Raw genomic sequence first — 12925 nt, 5'->3', positions numbered from 1 at the left:
ATCTTTGTACACACTTTTATATTAAAACAAATGTATCTGTGAAAGGTATTATGTGTTTTCTTGTCTTTACCATAAATTGAAAATACCTCAAAAAATAGTGGTTGTTATATCATTGTACGGCCGTACGTCCACAAAAAGTAGTAGGCCAATTAACCAAAATGTTGAGAACCACTTGTCTGTACAGTTTATCAATAGCTCCATCTTGATTTTTAAAACAGCAGGAAGCAAAAATGCTTACGGCAGCAAACTACACCTGACCGTCAGTTTTTCTGTATAAAAAGGTGCATGGAAAGGAAAATTTGGAAAATAAAATTCGAAGATTGGTAAACGTTTTTTCGGGATTCAAGTCTCTGTATGGTAATTTTCCAAAGAAGATTGAGCACAAATGTAGAACATATCGGTTTATTTTGACAGCTAGTTTTCCAGCTATTCCTCTAGGAAGCCTTATACCTCTAAGGTCACCTTATATTATAAATATAGTATATTTATTTATAATGCTAACGAAAGGTTATTATGTAAATTATTAATTCAGATATTTGTATATCTTGCTATTTACTATATGTTCTTGTTTGATGTTTTTTGGAATGTGTACCTTGATCTCATTAATTATTAATAGATTTAGGGCAGTTCAAGTGAAAACCATACCATATTTAAAATATATTTACTTTGTCAGTAATTGCGCTGTTTTTTGGTATACACTTCAAAATTATGTTTAAATAAAAGACTGTGTAGTCCAACTTTACTGAGACTGATATGGTATTGTTTATGATAACCAGGAGTGCTCCACTCAATCCTATAATTTGGATATTAGACCAACGGCAGAGTTGCACGTGATATTTAAATGACTAAATATCTACTTATTTACCGCTTTATCACATACCGCTTGCCACTGTTTCGCTAAAATAAAATCACCCGGCTCTGCAACATCCGAACGAACGAGTTTAAAAATTGAACGCCTTTTTTTTATAAAGTGCTTTAATTTATCCGTCGCTTTCTTTTGTAAGACCATACCAAAATGGAACTCCTAACCTATGTAAACGGGGTTTGAATCAGGCTACAGCAAATATACTCATCGGAGAAGCTAAACTCTGTAGATATAATTATCTCATGATTCTATGTATTTTATCAATTTAATCTCGCAGCTGTTTTTTATGTAAAATAAAAAAAGAAGACAGGAAGTAAATTAAATTAAATTAAATCAAGACGAATTACCACCGAATGTCTAAGCAGTTGCATTATGTCAAATTCCGTTACCACTTAAACGAAACCTATAAGTCATTAGTAGGGGTCTTTCAGTGTATGGTAACTACTTTGCCATATATATGTATGCATACAGTGCGTTAAAAATTAACGTTTACGTTTTCCAAACATTAGGTAGCGTTTTTTGATAAAAATTTTGTAATTTAATAAAATACATTGTTTAGCTATAGCTGACGTTTATTCCATACTTGCTTCAATCTACCGTATTGACTGACATGTGTGATGGCAACCTGCAACTAAATTTTCCGCGTATCCCACAGGAAGCGACCTCCAGTATGTTGGAGTAGCCGAATGACATTAAATGTATTATGGTATTTAGGCTTTTATTAAAGTTTAAACATTTTCTATCGGATTGGCTTCTGGTGACTTTAATGGCCAATCTAAAGTAATATAAATATTACTTTCTACATACATACATAAGTAGTTACTTTTACTAAATGATAATGTAATATTATATAACAATAAAAATACAAATATTTATATTTTATTTACATTTAAACAAAATAAATCCTACCGAACCTCACCAACCCAATAACACAATTATTTGTAATCTAACTACGCATTCTAATTGTTTTACAGACGAAAGTACTAACCAAATAACGCATTCAAAAATCTACATTAATATCCATATCATAAATCAAATAGTTGGAGAATTGAAACCAAAAGATTATGTTCAATAGCTTCAGAGATTCCAAAGCTTATATCAACATAACGCCTACTTTTTTCTACATTGGCCCTTAAAGGAAATTACTATTAAGGATTAAAATGACCTGAATTCACTTGAGATAGTCTAACCTGTTTGAATAACATGAAATTTAAAGAGAACAATGAATACAGGGTTCAAATTACTTATCCATGCCAACAACATTAAAAAATCGTGGAAAATTGCGCTCATGTCATCTATGAAACCATTGTCGTCCTTATATTTGAGGGGCGAGCCATCCTGAAAGGACTCTTCTGCTGCCCTTGCATTCAGAAAAATAACTGTCGGGACTAGTTTACACCCCGAATTATCATTAATCATCCATCATTAATTCACACTTCCTTTAAACAGAATCTAGAAACAGCATTGCTGTCAATGATGAGCGACAATGTGGTACTATTTATTTCCACACGTCATTATCCATCAGCTAGTTTTGGAACGAACTTTTAGTGACCGAATTATAAACAAAGATCGGTTTGGATTGGACACATATAACCAATGTACAGCGCGATATTTGGCGAGTTAGAGCTTTCTTTGCCAGCAGAAATCATTCAAAATCAACCGATGGTTATCTTAAAATCAGTCGCGATGAACATATGTTCGAAATTCTGTAGAGAGGTAGCTATTAATAAAATAACTGTGAATAATTTCTGATCCTTAAAGAAAGTACAATGCCCCTAAGCTCACTTCCAATACGGCTTCATATTCCACCTTCATGTTTTCATATACATATGTAAGCAAGTGTAAATCTATATAAGTTTGTTGCACGCTATAATTTTTCATTTCATTTTATTCGTGACTACTTGTATCTTTGCCTTCAAAACACTTCCGCAAATGCACGTAATTCATTAATCCTCATAAATAGTTTTTACGAATGTGCACTTCTGTTATGTTTCGTGTGCGAAGTCTCTAAGTGCCCTAATTAAATAAAATGTGAACAAAGGAAGCCAAAGAGATCAAAAGTAAAGTGCAGCGAAGTAAACTAACGTTTTCTGACTAAAAGCAAGATATTTTTGTGTGTATAAAAACCAAGTAGGGAAATGATAAGTTCGGGCGCAGTCGAACATCAGATAGTATAGAAATGTGTGGGAATTAAAAGCGTGGAGATATTTCCTGAAACTTTATAATAAAAGCATTGCATATAAATTCGACATACGTAATGAGTCGAAATTGTTAAGCGATTACAATAAACGAGAAGAGACTAACGATTATAAGGGTCTAATTCAAGTTCGAGACAGAATTCGTTCTTTGTTGCGCTCGAGAAAAATTAAAATAAAGTCAACCGGAAGATTGCATTTCACTACACTGAGCTTATGCCCAGGTCAGATTTCATTGATTTTTTCATAAACGTCAAGTATGCTCGAGAAAATAATTCCACACATTGGGATTCAAATAACTCTTACTAGAACGCATACCTTCGGCACAAAGTAAAAAAGTTTGTATATTCAGTATACGGGATTCATATTAGGTCAAGTAAAAAGTTCGTTCGGTTTTTATCTAAGAGATGGCGTTATTGTCCATAGTACTAGTGTTACGTGCCGCATCATGTCATACTATACGGCGCTGAAAACGTGTTTATTCGCGCTAAAAGTTGGTCTTCGACAGTTTTTCGATTAATTTACTCAGTTCGTTGTGAGCACTCGAAGAAAATTCGCTATATTTTACAATTTTTTCTTCGATCAAAGCGAAAAAGCAGCCAAAGCGGCTGAAAACATTAATTTAGTTTATGGGCCCGATACTGTAAACGAACGTGTAGCACAAAAGTGATTTGCTAGGTTCCGTTCCGGTAATTTCGATGTCAAAGATGCACCACGCGTCGGAAGGCCTGTCGTGGAAAATTGCGATAAATAGTGGAAACAGACCGTCCCGTGAGCACTTATTTAATTGCTGAGGAACTTATTTAATTGCTGAGGAACTAAAGATAAGCCAGAAAACCGTTTGGAACCATTTGCATAACCTTGGATTCATGATGGACCGAATTTCCATCTGCGAATCGCTGCTGAATCGCAACAAAATCGACCCGTTTCTGAATCGGATTGTTACTGGCGATGCAAAATGGGTCACTTATGACAACATCGAGCGCAAACGGTCATGGTCAAAGCTCGGGGAAGCGTGCCAGATGGTGGCCAAGACCTGATTGACGGGCAGGAAGGTTTTGCTGTGTGTTTGGTGTAATTCGCAAGGAATCATCTACTGCGAGCTGCTCCCCTATGGCCAAACGCTCAATTCGGCCCTCTACTGCCAACAACTGGACGGCTTGAAGGCAGCACTCATCCAGAAGAGGCCATCTTGATCAACAGAGGCCGAATTGTGTTCCATCAGGACAACGTTTTGGTGGCTCGCCAGAAGCTCCTGGAGCTCGGATGGGAGGTTCTAATGCACCCACCTTATAGTCCGGACCTGGCACCAAGTGATTACCATCTTTTCCTGTCCATGGCGAACGCGCTTAATGGTGAGAAGTTAGCCTCAAGAGAGGCCTGTGAAAATTGGTTCTCCGAGTTTTTTGGCAATAGGGACGTAGTCTTCTATGAGAGGGGTATAATGAAGTTGGCATCTCGTTGGCAACAAGTTTACAAAGAAAACGGCGCATATCTGACTTAAATCGGACAAATGTACACAAAGTTATCATCTTTTGAAAAATCAATAAAAAACCGAACGAACTTTTTTACTTTACCTAATATTTTATCGATTTCTAGTACCGTATTTTGTTAACAGGAAAAAGTTCTCACTAGATGTATTTCCTTAAAATGTCTCACGAATATATCCATAATAGTAGTATAAACCATAGATACAGAAATTCTCATTTTCCGCCATCTGTCGGACTAGAAGAAAAATTGTCTTACTTTGACAAATTTAAACTGAAAGTTGCCAAATATAATATCAGCCGCCGATATCAGACCACTATAGCACGTAACTGTCATACAAACTGAATGACCGGAATCAAATGCTTATATAAACAATTTTATTATTTGACGAGATATCTTCACGAAATTTGCCATGAGTTATGGTCTTAGGCAAAGGTGCAATCTCTGTAGAAATTGTGTCACAAAAAATTTTCCACTATGACTGATTTAAGTTCTTATATTGAAACTTGTTTATTTGTGAGTTTTTATAGCTTAGGCGTTAACGTTTTTTTTGTTTTCGTTAAATTCCCGCCATTATTTTGTAGACTTAATATATGTATATATATAGTATGCGTTAATGAAATCATGTATAATAATCTATCGGCCTTTTTTATAAATTTTTGACATGCAATAACACTCAGTAATGAATTTTAACTACAATTGACTGCCATTCGTGCGCTCCAATAGCAGCAGCATTCTCTCTCTTCGACTCTCGCCACGGGATATTACTCAATTTTCATTGTTTATTCAAAAACAAATAATAATGTTTTCCTTTAAAAGTAAGTAATTTGTTTCAGCAAGAATTTAAATTTTCATATCCCCAGCAACAAAGTTTCGACATCAAAGGCTAAGCAGAAAAGGTCATACTTTTAGGAAAATATGTGAGTGGCAGTAAAATTTATTGAATTCTTCCTTGTGTAGGCTTTCATGAAAGTATGTTTGAAAGTTGTGAAATTTGCAGATATAGTAAAAATGCGAACCATGAGTTCGACCTTCCTAAACGTGGCAGTAAATAAAAATTTCGCCTAGATTACATGTGTGTGTCTGACCGTTATGCAAATGCCGGTGACATTGTTTTTGACACGCGCTTAACGAACAAATACTAACATGTGCGTATATATACATATAATATATACTTGTATATTAACATAAGTAAGGATGCGTGTGGAATATGCAAGTAAGAAACAAAATTGATTTAAGACCTTTGCTGGAACTGAAAACATTTACTAGTTCATATTTTATCGACATTTAATTACGCCAGTCTACGTGTTTTACACCATTTCTTTGTTCGATTCGTCACTCTCAAAGTTTTTTTTTTTTTTTAAATCAAGAACTGCTTTAGGATTTTCGTTTTTCGATTTCATATGTTAATGAACAACTATTTTGTATACCCTGAGCACGGTATACTAAGTTTGTCACGAAGTTTGTAACACTCAAAAGAAAACGTCGGAGACCCTATATAATTTATACATAAAAGATCAGCATGATGAGCTGAGTTGATTTAGCCATGTCCATCTGTCTGTTCGTCTGTCTGTATATATACAAACCAGTCCCTCAGTTTTTAAACTATCGATCTGAAATTTTCCACCTGTCTTTTTCTCACTAAGAAGCTGCTCATTGGAACGACCGATATAGGACCACTATAGCATATAGCTGCCATACAAACTGAACAATCGGAGTAAAGTGCTTGTATGGAAACCCCTATCATTTGACGAGGTTTCTTCACGAAATTTGGCATGGATTATTTAAGGCAATAATGCAATCTCTGAAGAAATTGTTCAGATCAGATCACTATATCATACAGCTGTCATACGCGTTAAACGATCTGAATCAAGTTGTTGTAAGGAACCTTTGTATTTGTAAATGGTGTTATAGCTTCCGAGCAACCGAAGTAAATGTTTTTTCTTGTTTTGAATGTTATTTGTTTAATTGAAATTTATTTTAAATCATCAATGTTTCATAACTAGCGAGGAGCGAGTTGATCCGTCAGATAAGCTCCTAGACGCAAAGGCTTCTGCCAAACTACTGATTCGTCCTAATTCATGAGTCACGGCTGAGCAGAAGCGACATCTCTGAGTTGAGGACGAGGTGTTATAAACTGATAGTAGCCAACAATGAAAATAGAACCATAGCTAATTTGCTGATCTGAATTAAAATATAAGTTTTTCTTTTACTCAATTATAGTAAAAGTGATGTTAGAATGCGGCGACGGTGGAAAATTCTGACGGAACTCAACGTATATGACGCATAACGGAACCATCTCAAGTATTGCTGAGCAAGAACTTGGTTCAGGTGACAAGAAGAATAAATCGTTGGTTTTGATATTAGTTCGGGAAAAGCTTAGATATTAATTATAAAGGTGAGTCACTCTTTGAATTTATAAATACATTTGGAGGAAGGAAAGGGGACCTCCATCTTTTCGACATTCTAGCCTCGAGCGCTATTTTGAATCTGATCATAGGTTGGAAGGTTCTTGAGGATCTCCCGTTATCTCTGTTTGTATGAAGGACGTCCACCTAGAAAACCGAAAAGAAAATAAACACAAACTGGGACTTTTACTGCAAGAAGCTTCGACTAACTCTCCTACAAGTGTCGAAGTCTTCAGTTCTGTTTTCGAAGCTTTTCTTGAGAGCTCCGCTACACTGAAAATTGTTCAGTTGGTGAATAGGGTCGTTGAGGACTTAGCAGGGGGCAGTTTCAGGCTCATTGTAATGAAGGAGCGAGAAAGGTCCAGGAGAAAATTGTTTACTTTCGAATATCAATATCGTGTGATCATCAGCGTACGAAGTGATGGAAGTTCACTCTGATGGAGAAGGGATTTTCGAAATAAAGAAATTTAACAGCAACAAGGGAAAGCATCACCCTGCGCAAGCCCCTGTTTAATTCTTCACAGCTTAGAATTTTGACTTCGAATTAGTACTGATGATTGCCGACCGCACAGATTATTCATGGTCCAACTCATTCTCTTCAACGACGGTAATTAGTATTACGAAAACCAATTTATTGCTTAAATTTGTGAATATAAATTGTTTTGAGCAACATTATCATGATTGTTGAATCACTTTTTTTAATTTGATGTTTAAACGAAAAAACAATAAAATTATTTTTATTAGCCATTGAAATGCTTTTTGTATGAATGTTAATGTGAGTTATTATAAACTAAACATTTCCTTTATTCTCAAAAACTCTCCCTTTGAATTTTTTCTACTACCTTTCGATAATCTCTTCTCCGCTGATTGTTGATGTTAGATTTTTTTTCTCGGCATAATTATTATTTTATTTTTATTATTATTTTCTTTTAATTTGGAACACATATTTTTAACATAATTGAAATATAAACTCTCATATCTTTTAATTCGGATCAAACTGTAGGAAATACATATCATACATAAACTTTATTAAACTATTTGTCCTTACACATTCGTCGATATATAGTATATATTTTCTTCCGCTTTATCTTTCTCACTTTATTGAAATGTTAATTATGTATATCCTTAACATAATTATAATTTATATATACCTCAAATAATGTTCTCGATCGATGAAAATTACACCAGCATGCAGTTGCTTATGATCAAATGGTAAACGCTTTCTGACATGCTCTATCGTAAGTTTTTCATCTTGGCGGAGCACTACTATTGCACCGGCCGCATCTCCATGCCTCTTGTCATATACACCGACCACACAGACATCCTCCACCTCAGGCAATTCGTTGATCACCTGTTCAATTTCGGCTGGACAATATTGTACACCATGATATTTCATTATATCCTTTTTGCGATCGACTACATAAAGCATATTATAATCATCGAAATAACCGAGATCCCCAGTATGTAACCAGCCGTCCGAATCTTGAAGACTTTTTGTCTCAATTGGATTGCCATAGTAGCCACCCCAAGTATGTCCAATATTCACAAAAATCTCACCGATTGCGTTCGGTGGCAAATTCTTTCCCTCTTCGTCAACAATACGAGCCTTAATTCCCGAAAGTAATTTGCCTACTGAGGTGGGATATTTATCATCCAAGTTCATCGATAAAAAGCCAGCCTCCGTCATGCCATAAACAAAAATAACTGTGCCATTTTGAAGTAAACCTCTCAGTTGTTGCAAAGTCGATTGACTAATACAGCCACCCCCAACTAAGAAATTTCGAACGGAGCTCATGTTATCTGTGGTGGCTGCTGGACAAGCAACCAAAGTTGAAACGTGACGTGGCGCAGCTAGTATATAAGAGATTTTGTATTTCTTCACCAGCGCAATCATATATTCGGGGGTATAGGGCTTGTTGGTAATTACACGTTTACAACTTCTGATCGCAGAGAGTAAAGTGAAGAAAGCGCCAGATACCCAGTCCAAACTGCTGTTTGTGAAAATTATATCTTCGCTGGTTATGAATCTAAAGAAATAATGTTATACCGTTATTATACATCTATATATAGACTTACATTTTTTTAAGTACTTGGACTTACGAATAATTAGTGCTCAGCATATGCCTCGACATGCATACACACTTAGGTACACCCGTTGTGCCGGATGAACAAAGTATTGCTACTGTCTGCTCACCACCGAACACGAGGAGCTCAGGTCTGTAAAGAGTCATAAGTCAAAGAAGTCTCATATCTATAAGTTATATTTACAAGCTTAATCTACACTTACTTGTAAAGATCTTCGTTTGGTATGAAATTCAACAAGTCTTTAACTGTGGCAACGCCGTCAATAATTTCGATTAGCGTATAGAATAATGGACTCAAAGTCTACACTTACTTGTAAAGATCTTCGTTTGGTATGAAATTCAACAAGTCTTTAACTGTGGCAACGCCGTCAATAATTTCGATTAGCGTATAGAATAATGGACTCAAAGTCTACACTTACTTGTAAAGATCTTCGTTTGGTATGAAATTCAACAAGTCTTTAACTGTGGCAACGCCGTCAATAATTTCGATTAGCGTATAGAATAATGGACTCAAAGAATGTGTGGCTTTATGAATTTTCTCGTAAATTTCGCCTTGGCAAAATATTATTATTGGTGCGGTTATTTGGAAGATCTGACGGATTGTATCTGTAAACAATAATAATCACACATATGGAAATATATGCTTAGTCTAATAAAACTGTAAAACTATTCCGCTACCTTTATCCATACCCGAGTTTTCGGAATGAAAGGGCGTATAGCTCAATAAAACGAAAAGAGACCCACACGAAATATCTCCGGTATTACTTGTATTCTTAACTTCATATAGCAATGCTTTGGAAAGCAGCGACGTGATTCACACAGTTTTCCCTGTTAACCAGAACTCAAAAGCTCGTAATATGAAAGAATATTTGAAAGTCAGCCCTCACTAGCTTTGTTCAGGAACAGCCTGTTCAAACCCTGAATATCTCCCAAATATTAGAAAATGTTGCAGCTGAAGGTATATAATGATCAAAATCGATTAATTTTTATTAGGTTATTTTATACTGGTCAGCTGTCACCAATACATAGATCTACTGGTCCTTAGCACTGCCAGATGGAGTTTAAGTTTAATTTGGGCTGAAATATTCGTCGTACAGGTAGTTAAAGCTTTTTGTAAACTTTGATACTTCACTTAGTTCCTTTCCTGACCGCAAAGCCTTCCGCCTAGAAGATACTGCAGTATTCCGTTTACTTAACGGTCGAAAGAGATCCAGCTCTGAGCAATAGATTCCGGGGGCCCACCTCTTAGAGATTTTTAATCCGTCTGTGTAGATTTTGTAAACTCCGATGGTAGTATGTGATCAATTTTATTAACCAACCCTCTTCTTATCAAACTATACCCGAAGGTCCTTGTGCTCCCATAGCTTCCCACCCCAATGTCGATTGGTGGTTAGACTAGTTTTGGTCCTTAGTGATGACAGATGGAGCGTCGTTACATATGTAGGTAAAGAGAAGTAGTCATCCTTCAGGATGCCAGTGTGTGGGACCCCAAATGTTTTAGGCGTTTTGCTTCCTAGTGAGAAACAAAACCGCCACCAGGTTGCGCCCAGTGAGTAGTAGCTCCAATTATATTTCTACAGCCTCTTCTATCAAGAGTGAGTAGGAATATTATAACTTGTTAAACCATAGGTCTTACAAAGCTGTGTAGTACCAGTGCATGGCAGAGAGAGAAAGTTCCAATGTTGTGCCGAGCATCTGCCTTCATGCATATAATGCATTTCTGCAACACAGCAGTTACTACTCCAAGGTCCTTGAGAAAGAGTTGTGTCCCATTTATCGAAGGGAGCCTCCATGGTGGGACTTTGTATTTGCTTGTGAACACGTGGAGATCCTTCTCCGATTCTCCTCATTCCACCCCAGACCCACTTTCGACGCCCTCGATTGGTGGCAGGTTGAATAACCTTTCTAGTCCAGCCGTTGGAGGGGATCTTAGAGCTCCCATTATACAGGGCCGTGCCAGCGAGCCTATGTATTCTGCCAGCAATAGGTCACGCTAATCATAATGTTACATGCCTATCTGCGCCTAATTAACAAACACATCTTTTTCATTTCCACTCCACCAAACCAGCCAATTTAATGAACCAACCACTGATGTCTCCTAATTCCAACTACTAAATAGGGCCTACTACTAAATTACACCAAACACAACCACAAAGAGAAAGTGAAGGCACAAAATAGGATGAAATTTTTATGGCTGTTACTACTTTTGCTGCTACTTTCTTTTTTAATATAACTAAATAAGAGTCAAAATTGTACAAATTTTTTAATTATTTCATCTTTTATAATCACTGATTACTCACAGGATCAGTTTATAAAAATAGTATTTATTGGCACTTTATAACATATTGTAGAACTAAGCTCACTTGATAATTCAACTACAACTAATTCTTTCCTCCGGCAATTGCAAACACAAACGATATTATATTAACTAAAACTTAAACAATTTGTTATATTTTATATGGTGTTGAAAAAAAAACATTAAATTAAAGGTATAGTTTCACAGTGATGTTCCCTATTGGGTGGAAAGTTGGATGGATTCGGCAAAGTGTTTGGTTTGTTGGTTATTATGATCTATTGTGTATGTTAAGTTGAAAAACTAGCTGTATGTTTCTGCAACTTTTTTAATTTTTGAGTTTTTTAGATACAATATCAGTCTCGAAATGCACCCTTTTTTAATGTAATTTATATCTCAAATTTTAACGAAAAGCAATACCAACAAATTCAAACACAATTAAGATACTTTGCGTGAACAAGTGGAAAACGAGTCACAGAATCATGGCATTGTTGAAGAGCGAAATAAAGAATGGTAAGATGGAGATCTAATTTTTCCTGAAGTAGACATTGATAAGGCTGGAACAAGGAATGCTTCGCAAGTTGTGTGATTGTTGAGCTCAGAACCTGCAATAACTTCAAAAGTTATTAAAAGTTTAGATGATGACACAAAAAGCCTTATTTCTTACACCCCTTAGGAAGCTCTGGCTCGATTTTTATATGTAGGCTACACAAAAAGCTCTTATAAATTGATGCAATTCGGTGCTAATGATGAACGAAACTGCAATATTTATCCGAGCTACGATGTTTTGGCTAAAAGTAAAAGGGAGTGTTTGCCCATTGACATACGCATAACTGAACGTTCAGCTGATGTGAATTTGCAATGTCATGTCGACCACACTGTTGCAGATATGATAAAGGGATTTTCTCCCATTGAGTGAGTTTTTCACGAAATACTTTCAGTAGATGAATCCATAATAAAATACTTTCGGCAATATCCAGCAAAATAGATTGTAATGTGAAAACCAGTTAGATGCAATCGGTTCAGATGGATATTGTTATATAAACTTGAAGAGATGGCTAAAGCTAAGCTTGGTGAACGAGTCGTCAAGTCCTAACTGGCAAAATAAACTATAGTACCAAAGCAACATATTGTATAACTTGATAATTGCTTTTCCAACTATCACTTGTTATGCGATCTAAAATGATTGGATTATATAATATATGTAGCATCTTATGTATACAAAAACAATAGCAAACTAAGGCGATGTGTAGATTGCCACACTAAGTGCCGCCGGCGAGGTGAACTGTTTACAAAAACCCCTTGCGTTGAACGCAAGTGCTTTCCTCAATTTCATACTTAAACTGCCTATTGTCCCCAGGTGAGGAAACCCATTTTTATCAAAAATTAAACAAAAAAATTAAAATGTTTTCTTTTTAACTTCTTATTTGTTCATGAATGAAATAAAAAATGACAATGAAAACAATTTTCCACTAGCAGGTTTCATTTGGGCGTTATTAGATTAAATACCCCCACAATGCTGACATAAATTAGCTGGCGGCTGTCGCATCTTAATAGATTACGTATGTTTGCCACAGTTTTATCAGCACTTT

The 12925-nt window shown here is 35.9% G+C and overlaps 1 protein-coding gene across 1 annotated transcript; it reads right to left on the bottom strand.

The window, feature by feature from the left end:
• Positions 1-8082: 8082 nt before the first annotated feature.
• On the bottom strand, positions 8083-9334 carry LOC106623863 (uncharacterized). Its single transcript, XM_036362918.2, has 3 exons — positions 9244-9334; positions 9057-9173; positions 8083-8983 (listed from the first exon to the last, which is right to left on the bottom strand). Exons 2-3 carry the CDS (start codon positions 9086-9088, stop codon positions 8098-8100), a joined length of 918 nt encoding a protein of 305 aa, XP_036218811.2. The 5' UTR covers positions 9089-9173; positions 9244-9334; the 3' UTR covers positions 8083-8097.
• Positions 9335-12925: the final 3591 nt, after the last annotated feature.

Source organism: Bactrocera oleae, chromosome 4 (assembly GCF_042242935.1).
Source record: "Bactrocera oleae isolate idBacOlea1 chromosome 4, idBacOlea1, whole genome shotgun sequence".
NCBI lineage: Eukaryota > Metazoa > Arthropoda > Insecta > Diptera > Tephritidae > Bactrocera > Bactrocera oleae.
This window is presented reverse-complemented; position numbering and strand designations above follow the sequence as displayed.

Coding starts and splice junctions, on each gene's coding strand:
- LOC106623863 (XM_036362918.2), bottom strand. CDS start 9,088: ATGTCGAGGCATATGCTGAGCACTAATTATTC. Junction 8,984..9,056: donor ATGCTGAGCACTAATTATTC/GTAAGTCCAAGT, acceptor TTATTTCTTTAG/ATTCATAACCAGCGAAGATA.